This window comes from Malurus melanocephalus, unplaced genomic scaffold, assembly GCF_030028575.1.
Source record: "Malurus melanocephalus ecotype Western Australia unplaced genomic scaffold, MMel_1.1 scaffold_12, whole genome shotgun sequence".
Classification (NCBI taxonomy): Eukaryota; Metazoa; Chordata; class Aves; order Passeriformes; family Maluridae; genus Malurus; species Malurus melanocephalus.
The window spans coordinates 3,732,599-3,753,979 of NW_026623244.1; the positions used below are offsets into that span (position 1 = coordinate 3,732,599).

The 21,381-nt window shown below is 34.4% G+C and overlaps 1 protein-coding gene across 1 annotated transcript in view; it reads left to right on the plus strand.

Moving 5' to 3' along the window:
• The window catches only part of LOC130582304 (adhesion G protein-coupled receptor A3-like), a 243,241-nt gene that overhangs the window by 135,929 nt on the left and 85,931 nt on the right, over positions 1-21,381 (plus strand). The window contains exons 11-12 of the mRNA XM_057380921.1: positions 1,929-2,090; positions 4,444-4,659. Of these exons, the coding sequence (XP_057236904.1) occupies positions 1,929-2,090; positions 4,444-4,659 (378 nt within the window). The remainder of the gene's footprint in view (positions 1-1,928; positions 2,091-4,443; positions 4,660-21,381) is intronic.

Genomic DNA, 21,381 nt, shown 5'->3' on the forward strand with positions numbered 1-21,381 from the left:
TCTGTTTCCTTTTTCTGTTTGGAGCTTTACATTTTCTTCTTTCTCTCAGGTTCACTGAATAGGTTCCTCATTCATGGAGCTCTTTATAGCACCCCTTTCTTAACTCTTGCACGCAAGTTACAAAATTGCAAAAAAAAGTGAAGTTAAAGTGTCAGGAGCTTTGTGCATGAGGCTGCRCTTGTAATTATAAATAGGATTGAACTCTGTTTAATACAAGGCACTTAGTTTGGAMTTGACTAGCAGCTGAAACTACAATTACATAAATCCCTTTGAAATCAGTTAAAATATAATCTTTCAAAATATTTTCAAAAACATTCTTGCCAAACTAGTACAGTTTCTGTACTACCTCTGCTCTGGGATGTGTGTCCCATTCCACACAGGATTGTTCATTTTTACACAAACTAAAGGTGCTTTGTCCCATGTGGTGGATCACCTCTCAAGCAAGAGAGGTTCAACAGCTGCACGAGGGACACGTTTGTAACACACTACAATTTCTGTCAGGAAGACATACACATATTAGCCCAAGTTTTGTATTTTAAATGGCATGCCTTTRCTCTTCATTAATGCATTTAATTATAGCATAAATTACTCCCTTTTCTTATTTCTCTCATTTTGTGTATTTATAGACTATTGTTCTGCCCTCAGTAAGTTACTGCCTAGCTGATTGGTGTTTGCTTTTATAGTTTCTCATAAATCACTCCAGACTCTTAATGTGATTCATTATTATTTATTTTATCAATAACTCTGTCATATTGTCAAAAGCCATCTAGAATTATCTAGTAATTATGTTCTCAAAAATGGATTAAATATTTCAGGAACAGTCACATAAAATTTCRCATGTAATCTCATTATTTGTTTCCWTTGATATGCATGTGAAATTTATGTAATTTCTACTGCAAATGCAGAACTATCATAACCTCAGCCATTTTTAAAATCTTTTTCATTGTTGCTGAATTTCTCTTTTCCTTTCCACTGAATTATCTGTGTATTTGCCTTGTTTTTCTGTTTCTATTAGTGTGACTTCTTGAACTTCTTGCATTTTCTTTTTCCAAAAATTTTTTTTTTTTCTCTTCTATAAACCTTTTTTTCAGATTTATTTGTGATGACTGGATATATCTTGTCATATCTTGTCTTCAAAAATATTTTTAATGTGGTCATGTTAATTTTGAAATTTTATTCAAATTAGTTTTTTGAGTTTTAAAATTTTAACATTTTTATTTCAGCTTGAAATCACAAATTTCAATTGTAATTTTGAAATGACAAAAATATTCACAGTGATATTTATTCTTTCTAAATGTAACACACTAGAAACATTTCAAACACATAGTTGTAGTTACCAAAATCTGYAAGATGTCATCTAGCAGAGCAAAGATCTGTCATTTTGGCTTTGGCACAAGCATGAATTAAGACAACCAAAGCCGTGGCTARTGAGATGATCTAACTTTGTTCCAGCACCTGAGGTGTATCTCAAATTTTCTCCACTATGTCTGTAACAAGGATGTCTTTCAAATACGTTCTCCCTCTTTTTTTTTCTTTCCCCCCCATCCCCCTCTAAGGCCCTTTGATTGAACATGAAGCAGTTCTTTACAAGGGCATGGCCAATTTTAATTAGTGTAAGAGAGAGGGTGCTAATTCTGGAATTCTGTTTGCTGCCAGATGAGAGACTCAATTTGTCTGGTTTATCTAGAAGATAAGCTTTAAAGTTGTGAATTAAAAAGCTCTTCCTTGATGTGAGTTGCACTTTTCCTTTCTYGGTTTTTCTTTTTCAGTTCATTTAATTTTTTTATAAAATTAAAACTGTCTTTGAATGATGGTTACCAAGAGAATAAGGTGTCTGCCTTCATTTGTACTCATATCTGTTCTTTTCTTACTTTGTGAGTTTTACAGAAAACACCTTTTTTTGGATTGTTTTCCTTTTTCTCCTCCAGATTGGGGATGCTCTTATTGAAATTGCCAGCAACATAATGTTGGTGGATGACCACGTGTTGTGGATGGCTCAGAAGGAAGACAAAGCCTGCACCAGGATTGTACGATGTGTGGAAAACATTGCAAATCAAATACTGAACAGCAAGACTCAAGTTATATCAAAGGTATTTCAAAAAAATTACAAAACTTTTGTAAGRTTATTTTTTTCTCTTGAATTCTGTGTGCAAGACCAAAATAGTGCTTTAAATATCACCAATTAAAAATTGGTTTTCTTTTATCAGTTGTATTTATTTTTAGAATAYAGTATTCACAACAGTATCTTTCTAGTGGTCTTACTATTCACTCAGTTTCTATTTTTAAGGCCACTGTAGTATATGGGTTTATTTTGAAAGGTCTGAGTTGAGTGAATGGAATTTTTAATAAAAGACAACATGATCTCTTGTAGTTTGAAGAGTTTAATACTCCTTTCCAAGAGTATTCTAGGCAATTATTGCTGAAAGTTTTTAGAAGATTATCAAAACAGTCTGTCTAATCACACTAGTAGTTTGGGGTTAGTTTTAGTTTTTTTAGAAGCAAACTGTACCTGTTAGAAATAACTTTTTTACTCCTTGGCCTCCATCTACACAAATGTGTCACTTGGACACTGAGAGGTTGTTATTTGGAGACTAAGACATTGTCTTCTTKCCAGTTTCAACATCTGAATAGCAGAAATACATCTAAATTAGGAGCTTGAAAGTTATCCTTTTGCAATTTTAGATAAATACTTTAAAGCCCTCTTATTCTTGGGTTAGTTTGCTGGCTTGCTTGCTTGCTTGCTTTTAAACCTTTATTTTTTTCTCAGTTGTCCACTGCCTTTACACAAAACACTGTTTAAACACGAATTCAGGTCAGTGTCAATCACAGCAACAATGTATAAAAATAAAAGCAACCCAAAAAAAAAGGAATTATAGACTGAAGTTGATTATAGAGGAAGCCAAATAGTGTAATAGCCCTTAGTTCCTTCACTTTATGTTTTTAAGAAGCAGTCTTTTGGACAAAGACAAAAATATATTGGACTGTTTTTTAAAGGAAGATTTTTATTTAATTCTCATATAATGAAAGAATCAGATTTGCTAGAAGTATTTATTTTAAATGCATAGTGACAATAGTGTGACTTTTGGAAGTATTTTGCAATGTGACAGCCAGGACGGCTCTGTTGTTTTATAATAATGTTTCTTTTAAATGTCAAGTGACAAAGGTTGAGTTTTTTCCCTGTCACTGCTTCAGAGATGTTGACATAACCAAAAACAGTAATTCTGTGTACTCAGACTTAGATATGTGTCACTAACTGTTTTGCCATGCTTTCTCTTTTAGCTTTTAGGGTTTTCTGTAGGAAAACTGTTGAATGCCATTTGTAAATAAACAAAAGCTGTGGAGTATTTCTGGTGTCATCTTATGCCACACCAAACATGTCTGTTCCTTTGGGAGGCCAGCCAGGAAACTGTCTCACAGGAATTGCATCTGCTTTCTCTATTTTAGAAAACAAACAAACAAACAAAAAAACCCAAGAAAACAACAACAAAAAAAAATAACCCACAGCTTAGGTAGCCAATGGCTTCCAGTACAGTTCCAAAGAAATAAAAGAGAAACTGTGTCAGCCATATAATATTATAGAATCATTTAGGTGGTCAGAGACCTTTAAGATCRTTGAGCCCAGCCATTAACCCAGCACTGCCAGGTGCACAGATCACTAAACAGTCTGCACCTGGAAGCTGAAACCCTGTAAATCTGTCAGTGCAGTACCAGTCTAAGCTAGACCACCCCTTATAACACAAGGGGTGTTATCTTTATCTCATGCACAGGAAATAAAAATGCTACTTTAAGGGTAGAGATGCATCTCTGCACTCTGCCACAATCTCCATCTCCATACACCTCACTTTGCTAAAGGGCAGGCCACAAAAGTAGCTGTGACATGGTGCTGCATTGAACCATGCAGTGGTGCTCAGCACTCTCATGGAACAAGATCTGTAAAAAGACTCAGACATTAAATAGCTGAGAAGGTTTCTGTTTCATTTCTGAGGTACAAAGCACATCCTTATTCATTTTTAAAATAGTTTTAATCCTGATGTTGCTAGTTCRCTTTATAACTCTATTGCTTTAATTCCAGATTCCACTGAAGCTGATTATAATGAAATTGGAAAACTGATATAATAATAACTAATATAACTGATAGAAACAGGTGTATATGTATGTGTATGTATATATGTATATGTATTGTATATGTACATGTGAAAGAAAGATTGAAGCAAACCCACTATTTTGTTGTAGAATTCTATATCATGTTTTTAAATAAGTTCTGTTTTCTTTCTCACCCCAAGGTTATGTATATATATGTTTGTGTGTTTGTATATATATATATATATATATGCACATGTGTATACAATCCTTTATAAAGTATTTACAGTACACAATGCACATACAATATTGCAAGTAATGGTCAGTGAGTTTGTGACATAACTATTCTCAATGTTTTCACAGGTATCTCGTAATATTGCTCTGGAAGCCTTCATGATCAAGCCATCGAGTTTCACAGGAATGACTTGCACTGCCTACCAGAAAATATCTGCAAACTCGGACAAGCCAGTGACTCCTGATTTGGGAAGATGGGAAGCAAATCACAATCCTGATCTATATTTGAATTTCAAGTGCAACACTGGCAATCTGGATGGTTCTTTGGTGAATTCTTCTACCAGGGTAAGTCAGTGTGATTATGAATATAAGTTATCTTTTTTGTTCATTTAGTGTGTTCAGTTGCACCTTTAGGCAGAATACTGATTTGTAAAATGCATATTTATGTGTTGTTAGTATTGTAACCTGATTAATAATTTCAGCATGTAAGTGGACTTTATTGGTGCATTGGGTGTAGCACGTTTTGTTGTGCTAATGGATATTCTGTTAATATAATCAAGCAGAATGCAGGATGTGAATAGAGATGAGTGAATATCTTTCTTTCTGAGTCCAGTTCAGCAAACTTTTCTATGTGCAAACAAACTCTTTAAATTAATTTGGAAATATTTGTTTTAGTGAGGTACTCTCAGAGGATTTTACATTGCAAAGATTTTTTTTAGGGAAATTACCTTCACTCCTATAAATCATATTAAACTATATTCTGGACTTTATGTGGAGGGAGAGAATTTTGCYGGATTTTTGAATAGTAGCTGAAGAAAATAGTAAATAAGCCTTTTAATAGAATACACTGTTGTTATCAAATAATGAAGTGGAACAATTAAATTTTGATCTAGCAGGAAATGGAATTTTGTATTTGGCTGAGCATGTTATTAAATTTAAGTATTAGTGCTGAATTTTTGTTATCCTTCAACTGAATCTCAGTTTAATAGGCTTATTTCTTGAAATATTTACTACGACGAAGTGATGCTTTTCTGGAAAATATTACTAGTTTATTGAACTTGAAAGTATTTTGATTGAAGTTTGGTGCCTTTTAATGTCTGTGGACTATGCAGTCAGAGATATGGTACTTTGTGCTCCCTGGATCTTCTGCTAAAAGGAGTTATCTCAGTAATGGAAGAATAGGTTAAATTTGTTTCCTTTAATGGAGTTCATTTTTTTCTGTGAATACTTTTACCATGTCTATCCAAATGAAAAAGAAAGGTATCTCTGAAAAGAAATTAGTTTGCCATCCRTAAGATGCAAAGTCAGAGGCTAAAAGATACAAGATTTCTGCAAGAAGAAACCCTGGAACACTCTGAAATGTATGGGATAGTATTATTGATATAGAAATACATATGGGATGACAGGAATTGGAAAGTTTTCTTTATTAGCTCTACCAATATATTTTGTACTCCTTCAGAAACTGAGTATCAACATTTTTAGTAAATTAATCTCTTTATAGTTGAATGGTCAAGCTCTGGTGTATCTCTTCTGTTATAAAAATCCTACCATAATTGCAAATTTCCCGTCTCTTCTATCAGAATGCATGTGCCAAATATGTGGAGTAAGTTAGACCAGTTATTGGAAACCCCTTTCTAAAATGTTGTCAGAATGTCACTGTAACGACTCAGTGACATCTTTCCTTGTGTACTTTCAACCTACCTGACTTTATAAAATATACAGAAGGGAAATGTTGCAARTTATACAGAGAAGCCAGAGGAAAGTGAGCTCATTACCATGCAAAGCCATTTTGATGTGGGTAATACATATTCTTAAAAAAGTGACTTTATTAGGTGGAACTCTGGTTACCACCTATAGATGAATTTGTAAAGATTGTAACAGCCCAATACWGGAGATTATAGACTCAGCTAAGTCTTAGCCTGGCTTTGGGTTTTAAGACTAAGGTGTACTCAGGATTTAAATGGGGTTTGTGAATAAGCAGACTGCATATATTCCTTTAGCTTAATCCTGAAAAAAAAAAAGGAAGTTTTCATTCACTGCTCTCTGAAAGTTTTAGGCTAAGCAGTCCCTTAATTCATTCTGAAATTGGTTAAGTTTCCTCACTGTTAAGTAGAATGGTATGTAGAATTGTAACTGATAACAGAAAATGGGATTCTTTATCACCAAAATAGCAAAATTATTTCTATATTTGCGCATTGAAGGCAAACAGTAAACCTACTTGATTGTGCTGTGCAAAGTTTAGGAAAAAGAGAATTTATGATAGAGGTCAGAATTGCTTCTTTTGTTATATCTGACCTTTAGAACTTTGTCTTAGATGCTGAGATAATTCTTAGAATCTTCCTCTATTTAGTGTAGGATTGATAATGAAGAAGAAAAAACATCTAATTAAAAWCACCAAGAAGTGGTAATTACAGATTTAACTTGCTTCTAACAGAAATGTGAAAAATTGTTTAAGAAGCTTGTTGAAAGAGAATATTTATATGTTTTTGTGCTAGAAAGTGTTGCCCTTTTCAAATTTATAATACTGTAAATCATTTGCTCACAAAGCAAAACAATTGTATGTGTTGCCTGTTGTTAAGAAATTGCAATAATCAATTTAAAAAGTGAATATTCACAGAGCCAAGTGTGGGGAGTGGAGGGGAGAAGGCTGAAAGAGGTGAGCCCAGCCCAAGCTTTCTTGTGAATGCAAACAAAGGTTTTGCAGCTCTCCGTAGTGGTATTTCCTGGCAAAGGTAGGAAGTTGGCGCATATTTGGATAGTGGTTTTCTTGTACATGACTTAGCCTGATCTGTTATTATGGGACAGAAAGCCCCCAAAAGGTTAAGGTAGAAAGCAGTTTTAAAAGAATAGTCTTTGAAAGTTAATTAATTTAAAAGACACTGAAAGARGTCCACCATTCAGAGAAGTTTGAGGATAGCTGTTAAAACATATCTGTATCCACTTATGGTTTGAATACATTTAGAGACTAACTTGCAATGTTTTCAGGTACCCCAAATCAAAGTAGTATTGCAGTTTGATATACAAATTTTTATCTTTAATTCTGACTCTGTAGCCAGCTGCAAGTKTGAAAAGAGTTATTGATCACTGTTGCAGATCAGAAGCATTGTCTGGCTTTGCCCTCTCTTAGATCCTATTTTTGTTGTTAGTTGTGGGCTTTTGCTGCCTGCCTGGACTCTACAGTGTGTGAAAAAAAAAGGCTCAGATACATATTTTAGCACACTGGTTGTTTTCTTCTCTGCATAAGTAGCTTTAAGGAGATCCTCCCACCCTGGGTCTCGAGGCTGAGATCCTATCACAGGAATGCTCCTGAGGCATAATTCTGTCCCAGGRACTGTCCATGATGGAAGGATATCACAGCAATGATGTGCTGATCACACACTYGCCAGGCTGTTGTGATGTTCGATCTCAGACAATTTGAGAACAGTTTATGAAGTTTTAGGGCCATTCAGAATGAATCCAGAGTCTGGTTCTCATTTGATTTCAGACCTTGGAACCCAGTCTCTGTTCCAGCCTGATTCTGCAAAATATCTCCAAGATAATTTTGCAAATGTAATCACTTAGACAGTTGACCCACCCTCTGACTCAGTAAAATCGTTTCAACACAGGATGAACCTTTAAACTTCCTGTACTATGGTAAAATGTGCAGTTCATAGAGGACTGTAGGTTTGSTTTTTGTGCTTAGACTTTAAGGAAAGTATTTTTTTAACATAATTTGTAGTTTCAGCTTCATTGGAAATGCTTCTCAGATAAGAAGTCTATTCCTATCTTTAATTATTCTCCTGACACACAAATTAATCAGAAGTGAGGTTTTGAAATTTCAGTAATGTGTATTTCACATGTAATCCCTGGATTCTGAATTCCTCATAATATTCTCCATGCATTCTATTCAACTTTTCAATTCTGTTTATTTCTTCTRTGCCCTGAGCCAGACTGACCTTTTGGTTTGTCAGGTTCTGTTACAGGTAATGTCCATGTGATAAAATGTTAAAMGTTAACTTGGTACCAGACATGCTAACCACAAAAACAAATTCTAAAGTGCTTTGACAAACTCCTATGGTTACCTGCATATAGCACATTGAGATATTACACAAGTTCACAAATATTCTTGTCTCGGATACACACTGGAAAATATACAATCTTTGTAAGAAAAGGCTTTGTCTTTTCATTGTCAAACCATAGATGTAATGTCTATGTAATGGTGAAGTCATAGGTAGAATTTACCAGAAATGGAGAAAAGAACTTAATGCAAAGGTTTCATTGAAGTTACAAGAGTGCAGGGTAAAGCACAGAATTAAAAATCCAAGAGGAATTGTGAAGGGGAAAATTATTGTTGCTGATATCATYGAGTTGCTTATTTTAAGATACATTTTCCCAGTTTCAGGAAGCATGTGTACAGAATTTTTTCAATACATAAAAATCAGCTYAGAATTCAAATAATATACAGAATTTGTGAAAAAGGTAAAACAAAATGAATGTACTTCCTGTAACTTGCACAGAAGATAGCTGTTATTGATTTTTCTGGTTCATTCTTTCAGACTAGATGTTCCCCACTCAAGATTTTCTTTCATTCTMTRCTACATTAAAAAACAATATTTTCTCAGTCTTGTGTTGAGAACATTCACGTTGAAATATTCCATAACCATAYACATCACATGAAGAAAATACCATCCAGCGTAGTCCATCCAACAAAATACTGCCAAACTACAGTACGTCACAATATATTGTTAGGGCAATTTTGTATTTTTTTTCTAGCATGTAATAACTACTAAGTTGACAGACATCATAAATGCAACATGAATTATGTTGGCATCATCATTTCCATCATGATTGCCTCTAATTTCCCAGCACACATTGCTTTTTAGAGAGTATTGCAGTGCTTCCCTCATCAAATCTGATGAGCTCTGAGTATGTCTGTATCATACAYGTTAGTACAAGATTATAATTTTTCTTTTATTCTGTAATTTTTACAACTGAAGAAAACATACAATAAAGGAAACATTGCCAAGTAAGCAGGACACCAGCAAACAAAAATTAGTATCTCAGCAACTTGTATTTGATATAAAATTCTGTTATTTGAACTCACTTCTGCTTTCTTGTGGAACAAACGTCTGTTCCTGACCACCTGAATCATATTCTATATTATTTTATATGTGTTATCAATATATATCTGAGAGATGTGCTGCCACTCTCTTGTCTGCAATGGCTGAATAACAAATGGTCTTCTGATTTTCAGCACCATTGCTCTTGTTACAGAAAAGTTTTCTTTGGGACTTCCCAAAAGGAATTATAAGATTAGTTTCCTTGTTATAAACTATCAGACTCCTTCATGTGCATTCTGCTGTAAAATARTAGTTTGTACACTAATTAAGATAAAGCACATAACAAAAACCCATTGACACCAGAACAATTAATAACACAGTATGTTAGTTGTTGGAACGTATTTTAAATTAACTTGATGRTACAAAGGTAATAATGACCAAGTGCAATACTGAATACAAGTGTAAGTCCCAATTCTGCATTGACTTTTGAGGGTTTAAACCCCAATTTTCTCATTATATAAAATAAAATCCCATTATTTKCTTATGCTAAGTTGACTAAGTTTACAGATCTCATGATCATTCTCTACTCTGTTATAACTTCTAGTTGGAGTGTGTGGGAAGAGAGGGAGATTTTGGTGGTGAGGGAGGAGGAGAGAGTTGTTTACTTGGGTCTTTTTAACAAAAAAAAAACTTTGAAAAGTCTTGTGATAGTGGGAGAGTTGATTGTGACTGCAATGATTCATTCTTGTCTGTCGTTTCAGACCGAGTGTCATGTGTTACACTTTGAAAATAGGATGTAAAAGTGCATGACTGTTGTCCCAGTAGGCATCTCACAAAGATGTGCACAGTATTTCTTGAGTCCTCAATGAAAAATTTATTTTTTTACCTAAATTAATATTGATATGCTGATTCATGTTCATGCTGTGAGCTCTTTCTGCATTATTGATTTACGTATTGTTGGCATAATATATATCAAATATATCAAGAGAAGCTTGTAAATTTGTGGAACTGTAATTGAAGATGGTACAGATGGGATCGTACCATAATTTGCTGACTGTGAGTTATAAAAATCTCATTTTTAATATTCCATAATTCTACATAAGAGTTATTTCATTATTCTAAATTCCTGTTACTGTGCTTCCAGAATGCCAGTGAAGGAACTTACAGGTGTTAATTGAGTTTCCAAATTGTCAGTGAAGGAATTTACCATTTTTAATGCCGGGTTAGTTTGTAATGAAGCACTTAAGCTCTGTTTTACTGAGAAAGGAGTTCTACCCAGATATTCACTGTTTGACTTCATCCATAGACAGCCATGCTTTGTAAAGTTAATTGCCTTTACAGTCTATTTTTAGTGAGTGAAACTCATACACAGTGCTCCTTAGTTTTTGAGAAAACTTCATGATGAGCTGCAGAGRTTTTTGCAATGAATTTGAGAAAAACAAATGGGTTTAAATTACTCRTCTTCCAGGCCTTTTACTGCTTTCTTCTCTTGGCATCAAGGAGTGACTAAAATGTAATTTAAAACAATACTAATTAGAACTTACAATTGTACTTAAAATAGCTAGAAATATCCAGTACTTCAGAAAGAATCTTGACTCTGATGTTTCAAATGCTAGTGAAACGTGTTGAATTTAGGGATATAAGAAAAGTTACAAAGCCTCAGTCCAAAATTCAATTTCACCTTGTATGCTCACTGTATTTCTTCAGACACAGACTTTATCCAGAAGATGGTCAATACAGGAAATTGCTTCCTTTGTTTGGAAAAAAATGATCTMAAATTTGGAGACATCTGAATAGTTTAGGTCTTACAGTACCACACTTGGATTTATGTATTCAATAAGTACATTGTATTTGTTATGGTATGTAGAAATAGTTCTTTTTCTTAATGTGCCAAGAAGGCAAATGTACAAACCTGAGAACRGGATTGATGATGATTGTTAAAAAGTCCGCATCCTCTCTGTGTGCATGGGAATGCATATTCATACAATATCAAACTACAGTCCTGGATTTTTTCTGCCATTAATCTCTGTACTGAATTTTTTTTATACACCCTGCATTACTGCCAAGAAGAAAAATAATCTGGCCAATTGTTTTAGATCAAAACAAGCTGTAGGCTATGAATTGTGGATAGATAAGGTAACATTGACTTGTATTCTTCTCCTAAATGTAGGTTAAAGCCCTTCAGACCAGAACTCTGATGAACCAGAATTGACAAACACAATGGCTAATTCGATGTGTACAGGTCATCCAGTGCATGTAACAGCTGTGGAGTGTATGCTTCACTGACCAGCATATGCTGCTACTTTAAAAGAAAAAGGGTAATCTTAGGGTTTGACACTTAAAGGAAAAAAATGCATTTCTGCAAAATTTTGTAGCAGAAAGCCTTCTGTATTTCATAAGCTCTGTTTGATCAGTACTGTGTAAAGTGTCTTAACAGATTCAAAACTCTTACTAAATATAGTCTAGCAAAGTTGCATATAATTATCAGAGTCATTGAACTGAAGAGTTATTTACAGCTATGTTGTGTTTCTTTAGCCTTTATCGCTGCACTTCTGATGATAGCAGTCATCTACAGAAATGCCACAGAATATCAAATATATTATTTAAGTGGTACTGATCATTTAAATATGTAAATTCCTAATTTCCACATAGAATAGAATTAAAAATGTCTTCCAAACTATTGTAATAGCTCCTGTTCACCAGAAGTATGTTTTTCAGTCTTGTGGACTTTGAGAGGACTTGATTGATTTGGCATCTATATTTTAATCCTTACTTTTCAGAAATTTCATGTCTGATTTTACTCAAGTCCAGTTTACAGGACTATATGTCAGAATGTATGTAGTGTATTTAAATAAAGTGCATCTTACCCTTAGAGTTTAGTTTGATTCTGTCAAATAACGACTCAAATCAAATGGCAGCATCAAGCTTCAGCACTGAGTTTTCCTCCTCAGTGCAACTGCTAGAATTTCTGTAAGGAAGGGACTTTCAAAGAGGATCAGACTCACTGGGCATCTTTTGCTATCATGCTTCTCAGTGTCTTGTTTCTTGGGAATTCATTAATGTGTGGAACATCACTCTAGATGTAGTTGAAAACTAGCAGTGAATGTTAAAATCTATTGAGAGCTGACAGCCTGCAATAAATACCCAGAAAACCTGCTGCTGTACTATTTGGGCCTGATTTACCATTGCWTTATCCCAATGAAATCACTACACTGAAGTCTATATTTATTTTGGCTAACAATGTGTGTATTMCTGAAAATATCTCACCCAGTTTGCTAGCACTGAAAAAAAAAAGCCAACATAAAGTGACTAGAGCCCCGTTTTCTATTTTCATTTTAAAAACTCTAATAGGTTATCTTTTTCATTTAGCACTAGGCTGAGGGATGCTTTAATACAGATCAAACTTAAACCATCAGCAAAAGTAAGTYAATTCAGACACTTTAAACATGAGCTGGTAACCAGTTGCTTGTTGTAATTATCTGCTAGTCTTTGATATATKGTAACATATTTGTCCAGGTGTATGATCGTACCAATTGCTCCACTATTAGATATGCTCTGGCAACTGCTTCTTCTAAAACCCTATCACCACCAGGAAGAATAAGATGCATAAATGATGCTGGTTTTCTTTCCAATATGCCTTCTGTTTTCAGGACTTTTGTGTAGTCAGTAAGAACTACCATGTATTTGCTGATTTCTCATTATTCTTGGAAGCTGTAGAGCAGTAAAACTGGTTTGCCTTATATTTCAGTCCAAACAATGGAAATTTTTAATCATTATTAGGATCTGAGAATAAGCTTCCTTTAAAATGAAATGGGTCTTCTGCAGCTGGGAAATGGGTAGGAGAATCAAAAATGAAATATACCTTCTGTRGGCAAAATGTGCAGATGTGTCATGTGAAGTTGTTACATAACCTGARGAGTCAGAGGAGATGTTTATTCAGCTCAGTGAGCAAGTACTGGAGTGAGGTTCCAAACTTYAGGACACTAAATTAAACATCACCAGTGCCAGAAAGGAACAGGCTACAGCTTTCACACAAAGCTGTGGTGATGTCTTCATGCAGCTTTGAAGAATAGAAAAGTGTAGGAAAACTCTAATAGGACTAGAAGTCTTTTTGTCCTGTTGTGTCATTGGCTTTGCTAGCACATTCCTTTGTGCTGCTGTGATGGTGAAAGCATACCATGCTGATTTGCAAAGAAGAGCTAAGGATGTGAGCTCCATTTTAYTTAGCAGTTTGAAAGAGCACAAACCTCTCTCCTCTGTAGGTGTCAACATATGCATATTGAAATAATGCATCAGAATTGAAATATTGCCTAAAAATTTGTTAAAAAAGTAATATGTTCTGAGCTGCTGAAGATATATCTTGGAAATAAGTTTCTAGTGTCCCTCCATGCATCATTTCTTCAGTTCYGTTTGTAATCAGTTTTAAGGGTTTTGCCTACATGCAGACACAGAGGAAAATTAATCTGAATTAATTTTGAAAGTGTTTAAGAGAAACTCTAAGTAGGCACCCTTATCCAGAATCAAAGTAGTTTTGACTCAATTCAGCTGAATTGAATTAATTTAGATGTGAATTCAGCTAAATTGAATTAAGGCTGCTTAGTTATGAAGGAAGGTATCAACAGAAATGTCTAAGTACAGTTTATACCATACTTTAAGACTTTTAATAACTTGTTCTAACTTTACTTGATCTTCACTTGCATATATTCTGAATACAGACACAGTCTCCAGGTTTTCCCAAGGATTTTCTTATGGAGTGTCAGAGGCTCATTCTGTAATACTTCTGCCATATAGAACAGCTTTGTCTTTGTTTAATCGGACTGGAAAACATATTGTTCCTTTCCCTCTTTCTCCATTTCACCTTGTTATTTCATTGTGGTCAAGTGCTTTCTTCTGTTAATCCATGCAGGAAGGACTGGCTGACCTGTCATTGTCCCRGTAAGAAATTAGTGTGGAGTCAGTTTTCACTGTGGCACTGCACACTGAGAAGTGCTGTACACTTTTTCTCTCATGGCATCATTGTAGCTGAAAAAGCTGTGTAACAGCCTGAAATGGACATTTACAAAATTTAGCAGCGTTCAGAAATTACCTGTGAGGCTTCAGAGCCTAAATGTTTGCTCAGGGTGATTTGCTTGACTGTCTCATCTCTGAGATGTCATTATCAACAGTTTCATACTGTTATGCAATAGCAGCTGCCTTAGCARCTCATTTACAATCCCTTGCCCCCTTATAAGAAAATAAATTTAAAGGCATACAATGAAAGGATAAAAGAAACTATTCCAGGGTTGATATTTTTATGAGCTATAAATGGCGACAAAATGAAAAGGCAGTAAATATAAATTTACTGGAGTTATATTACATAAGAAGGTCATGCAGGCAACCCAGGCAAAGCACAATCTAAAATTTGGTAAATATACGTATTAATTTCTCAGATTTTATCTCCATAAAGTAAACAAGCATGTAAATCTTGAATCAAGCTGAACGAAGGAAAACAACTCAGTGAGGAGCCTCGGGTACATAACATTTTCATAAATCTGCTGACAGAGCATGTCAAGACAAGCCAGCTGCTTTTGTCATCCTCTATCTGTTTGTATTTTCCTATAGTATTGGCTCCTAAGTACTTATTTTGTAGTACAAGCACATTATAACCCTTAAGCAGCAAGATAAACGCTTGGAGCTGATTCAGTGAGACTGTTTGTTGCAATAAATCCTGCTCCTTCCTGCCTAATCACAGCAAGCTTTGCAGGCTCTGGGGCTGTTTTGTAAAGACACAGAAATCTGATACTCTTTCAAAGAAGCATCTGCATTTCCARGTTTGTAATACTTAACTGTACTCAGGCAAACTTGTAATTTCTTGTATTCCAGCAGGTTGTGAGGTTGGTAGAACAGGAAGAGTTTGAGTAGGGAATCCCTCATAGCTGTACCTGTCACCCAAACCGTGGTGAGGTACAGGAATGTGACAGCAGTGAATCCTGCTGCAGTGATGATTGCCATGACAGGCCAATGTCTGTCTGATTGACTTCCCAGGGCATTAGATACACACAAACCTGGACTAAAAGAATCCCCAGTGAAGGAGTTTCAATTTAAGATCAGGTACTCTATGAATTTCATGTGCTCTGACATTGTCACAATGCCATGCTCGTTCTTTTTTAAATGCTACAGTTTCTTTGAAAAATTAGGGTTTTTAAAAGAAAATAATCTATGGCTTTTTTTTTTTCTTTTTTTAATCCTTGCCTACAAATTCCTTAGAACTTGAGTCAGACCTCCTAAAGCCTTGGCCATGAGGAATTTCCTTATTCATTGAGCAAGTCTTGAAAAAATTAGCCACAAATAAATAAATTAACCACAAATTAGGGTAATCAGATCTGTTTTCACCTATTTCTCTTTCACTCATTTTTCAATTTCTTCTATGACATTTTCCTTTCCGTTTACTGTGGTGTTCTTTATGTCCTTTTTTTTCGGACTTAGTTTTTCCTTTGATTCTGTTTCCTATAGTGGAAGGCAGTACATGAGAAACTAACCAGTTAATTTGTTTCTTTTACCAATAATCTACTAATGCACTGCTTATCACTTCAGCTGATATTKAGCTCTTTTGAGCTATTTTTGCTTTTTTTTTTTCCTTTCTCTTCTCTTGGCAAAAGAAGCTGTCAGGCACATCTTGCCSTTTGGCTGCTTGTGATGCTTGTGCTTAAGCTCTGCAGATGAGGTGACTGGCGTTCTGTAGCTGGCAGAAAATTCACCATAGAGGAGATCTGGGTGGGGGCTGAATACACAGGTCCGCTTTTGCTGTGCAGAAATTTTCAAGAAATTGCTAGTTTATTATCATATAAAGGTGGAATGTCACCTATTGAGTGTTGTGCTGCTCCCTTAGGTGGAGAAGGGTTGGAATGGGCTGTTATAGGGGCTTTTGGGGGATATTTTTGGTAATACAAGCTGGATGTTTGGTAGAGGAATTTTATTTTTGATAACTATAAAAATGAGAGTTACGATTGCCTAAAGTTAAAGTTATGTTGAATGTTAGATTCTTCAATTAAAATGTAAAAAAAAAAAAATCCAGTGGGAATTTTAGGCATGATAAATATTAACTTTTACTGAATTGTTCCAATAAGCTTTAATTGTTTGAATTATCTTCCCATGGTTCTCCGTGCAGAATATAATACAAACTTAATACCATAGAAAGTAGTAGGCAGACTTTAAGTCATGATTGTGTCTGATAAATTTGAAAATATGTCTGTTTGCTGGAGAAAAAGATGTCAGTTTGCTTTCTTTTTTTCATTGGATATATACTTAGCACACAATCAAAATATAAAAGATATCATTACTGGGAAAGTTTTGGTGCTTCAACACCGTGGTTTTATATGGTCACTGCTCCTGCAACTCCTCTCCAGCAGTGCAACTCAGAAAAAAACAATGGTGACTTCTCTCTGGGACTCTTCATCCAGATATAGCTATAATTTTAAACCTTTATGAATCTATATGAATATATATGAATACATTCCTCACTTCAGCCAAGATTTCTTACAAATATTCCAAGTTACATTTGCCACAGCAATWATAGTGGCAGTCTATAAGCAAACAGGTTGGGGAAAGATTTTTATACGGGTTTATTGGGTAAACATTTCCATGTTTTTCTTTTACTTCAAAGAAGCCAGCAAAGGTTTTTCAGGGGCAGAATATGTTGCACTGATTCTGATCTCAGTTTTCAAAGAATAGGAATTAGGGACACATCATACATAGTATTGATAATATCATCATACTTAGTACTGATAATTTGTTTTGGTTTTGGGTTTTTTTGTGTGTTTTGTTAAGTTTTTTTTTAAATACAATGGAAAGCTAATTCACATTGTGAGGGACAAATTCTTGTCACGAGTTCCAATACAAAGGTCAGTGGAACACTGAAAATGTTACTAAAATGTTGAAAGTRTACAGGGTCAGGTATTACAATAAATGACCAGTAGCTTTGAAAAAGAATGAAATTAGCTCTGAACACAGCAATATCTTTATTAGCATTCTGCTCAGAAATGTATGTATGCTTTTAAAATTGTACATGCACTGCATAATGCATGTAAAATAGAGAAAAGTGGTTTTGTCAAGTGAATTGAAAACAGATTGTTRCAGAGATAAAAATTGCTTGAAGGACTCAAGGGAAATATTTTGCCTCAAGATGCTGGGTCCATTTTTACCCTGGTAAATATCGTAAAGTTGTAGTAATGGAGATGCAACTTAATTTGTTTTACAAATAACACACAAAGTTGTGAAAAGGGAGGAGGATTTTATTAGCTGTGTAAGCTATCAGATAATGCTCTGTCAAAAAAAAAAAAAAAAAAACCACCATGGTTTAACAAAGTTTGTTAAAATACAGCTTGAGGTTAAAAGCTGGCTTCTAATGAAAAGCAAGAATCCTCACTATTTTCATGCAAATAGGATGTCATTCTGATTTAAGAAGTTTGGGAGGGAAATGGTACAATCTCCTAGCAAATAGTTAAGTGTAACCCACTAATGGTACTCTAGAAAAAAAACATCTAGAAAGATGTGACTTGTGGGTTCAGTGTTATGAACCGAACATGAATAATATGCATTTGTAGCACAATAGGAAAGAATGATTGTGACTGTGTACCTGTAAAGCACAGAGTTCACTGGTAACAGGAAAACACTTTGAGTTATAGAAAGTATTATTTCCACACATGCAAAGTATATTTTGGTAATTGAAAAAAAATTAAATTAAATAAAATTAGTTTGCTTTTGGGGAAGGTTCATTTTACTTTTTTCCATGACCTTCCAACAGTTCAGCCAAGATAACTATGTGGAGGTTAAGACCTTCAGACTTCACAGGTGTAGAATTTTTTTTTTTTCTTTTGAAATTCTTACAGCAAATTTGGAAAACCACTCAAACTTCTCCTGTATTATGTACATTAACCAAGCAGCCTTCAATTCATATATTTAGTATTCACCTGTTTGCCTGTACATCACTGATGTTTTTGTTGTGAAAACACTAATTATTTTCCTTCAAATTAAAGAAATTCAATGAATGATCATTAGAGAAACTCCTTGGAGACCATCCCTGTAACAGCTAGATAGATAATTAGAAAACAACAAGATTAGATAATTGGGAAAAAGTGATACATGGTACACATTGAACCAGGAGTTCTTTATGTTGTTCATTTGCCAGAGAATCTTTTCACTCTGTGCAGTTTTTCTATAAAACACGTGCAATACAAACCATGTAAAAATAGCTCAGGGACTGCTCCAGGAACTTTTATAAAATTAACTGCTACCACTGACAAAAGTTTGGAGAAGCTGAATAAAACCTTACTCATTACATTTCATTGTTGAAGAACATGTTTCAGTCCTAAATTCAGTCCTAAATTTGAAAAGAATTTAAGAATGATCATAGGTCACAGTGATAGAATAGAAATGAAAGATTCCTTCCAACCCTAACCATTCCATTATTCTAAATGTAAGTATTGATGTCTGCTCTTAGGAAATAAGAACAGTGATTTAATTTGGGCATAGTGATACCCAAWCTGAACCTTTTGGAATGTAAGTGTTGAAAAATCTCTTAGGAAAACTGTTTATTTTTGGCTTTTCTGTAGAAAAAAATTCTTCTCAAGTTTTTCTTCAGAAATCAGACCCTTCAAAACACTTCAGAATATCTTTAGTTTCTGACTGTTGACTCTTGTTTCCCAATTTATCTGTCTGTAGTGAATTCCCTGAAGGCTGAGACCATCTGGTCCTTCAGTTTATTTAACTGTTTCTCAGTTTTTGTGAGCTTTGAATTAAAACTGTCAGGCTCAAGGTTTATAACCGTAATGATTTCTCAGACATCATTAATTTTAATGTTTCCAGGATCTGTTCCATTTTTGCTTTTACACTTATCTCCCACAGGAGTAAAAGCCTCCTTTCTTGTAGAATGTGCTTTAAAAGGGGATTAAAATGAAATAAGTAGGGGGAATCACTGAATTGCAATCCAAATCTTTATTGGAGTTACTTCAGATTTCCATGCATGAAATGGGTGCTTATGCATCTGGTTGGTTTCATGTAACCTTCCATTAAATACAGAAATAATTCAGTTTTGCCAGTGGACAAACCTCCTCTAATGTGTGTGGTGGTTATRTGTGCTAAGTGAACACATAACAGTGCATAAATTATTAATACATTCTATAARGGTTAACCACCTACTCTCAAAATACCTCTGGGAGGCTAATAAGTATTATTTACCCTCTGGGGTTTTTTAATTGACAAGATGTACAGACACTGATTTATAAATACTCATGTTACCCTTTACATCTCTTCTGCAGGATTGAACAGTTAGTATACATTCAGTTAAACTTACACATCTTTTACTCTACTGAGAGAACTAGTTACCATTTACTACCCCAGTGAAAGAGAGTGAAATCTTAAATATGTTCCTATGGATCTTTTGTGATATATATTATGTCAGTCTTCTGACCGATTTTTTWAAAAATATCTGAATAGTTCACTAAAAATAATATTATTGCTGCATAAAACCAGAAGTTTAATATTGATATAGACATTAAAGATAAAAACATATATTATATTGATCATGACTTTATCATGGTTATTTTAAATGCCCAGAGCAAGAACTTAAATAGTATAGTATATAAATCACAGAAATGTCTAGGGATCACTGCTGTGCTTGCATTCTTGTTTTAAAGTAYAAGAACATTAAATATTATCCTCTTAAAAAATGTGATTTTACCACAAGAGAAAGTAATTAAGAAAAATGCTACCACATAATGTGAATCTTGGGTCACATCACCAACTCTTCAAGTCTGTATTTTTCCATTGCTACCATCACAGCTCCTTTGATTTCCTTTGCTGTGACCTGAATCACATTAATTCACAGAATGCTCAAGATTCCAAATGAAGAAGGGTTTACCAGATCTGAATAAGGCATCCTTCTGTGAGGATATCTGTACTTTTCCACATGATAGACTTGCAGTTCTTTTTGGTGGCTCTCCCATYTCAGGAGTCCCAGGGGCCTTGAAGCAAGGTGTAATGCTTTTGTAAAAACTTAGAAACTCATCTAAACTARGACAAGAGTATTTTACTTTTAAAAATAGTTTTCTGCTGAAATAAGTTCAACTGAACTTCAAACTTTATTATTAATGATTTTAGAAGTGGTTKGCCTGGAGGAGGGCAGCAGACACAGTTGTAAATATGTTATTTTTTATAAAAAGGGGAAGAGATTTGTTTTTACTTGTTTTAAGACAATATCCCTTYGCTTTTTTCTTTTCTTTTTACACTCAGAAATTGACAGTACTGTTAGGATTTTAGCAGCCCATACTATGTAGTAGATGGTGCTGTTGTTAGCTAATCTCACTGCTGAGGAAATCCCAGAGGTGCTCTCATTCTTTAGTTTAAGACTGTCTTCTGTACATAAAATTGTACTTAAAGCCAGTTAAAGAAGACAAAGTTGAAGTATCTGTAATAAAATACAGATCAGCTGGGCACATCTTTGCTTAAATTCTAAGATACTCTTGGTAATACTGCCTAATTCTCCCTTCTTTRGAACCATCAGTAATTTTAAAGAATTTTTTGGACTATATACTTCTTTGCACTGTCATAAAAATTGCTTCTTAGTGCCACCTGAAGCCTTTTATACGACCTTCCCACAAGCACCTGTTGTCTTTGTTATGATGTCCAAGCATAATTAATGGCACTGTCCTAGTGGCAAGTGTTGAATGCTAATTTGTCATGGAAAGCKTGATAGAAGGGATTTGCACTCCTTGTACTTTAACTGAGGGCCACTGTGGCAGTATATTTCTGTTTAGCAGATATAATTATTAATATTTCATCTTTAACATCAGATAATTAATATCCTTAATGGGTATGACAGCATGGAATCCTTCCTTGTCAGCTAGAAATTACCAAATTAGTAATATTTAATGTTAATACTGCTGTGCAGACATGATAAAAATAATATGAAAATATTGTCACTTGTCCTAGTGATGTTCAAATTTAAACTTTTTATGTAAAGAGAATTTCCAGTGTAAGATACTGGTCCATT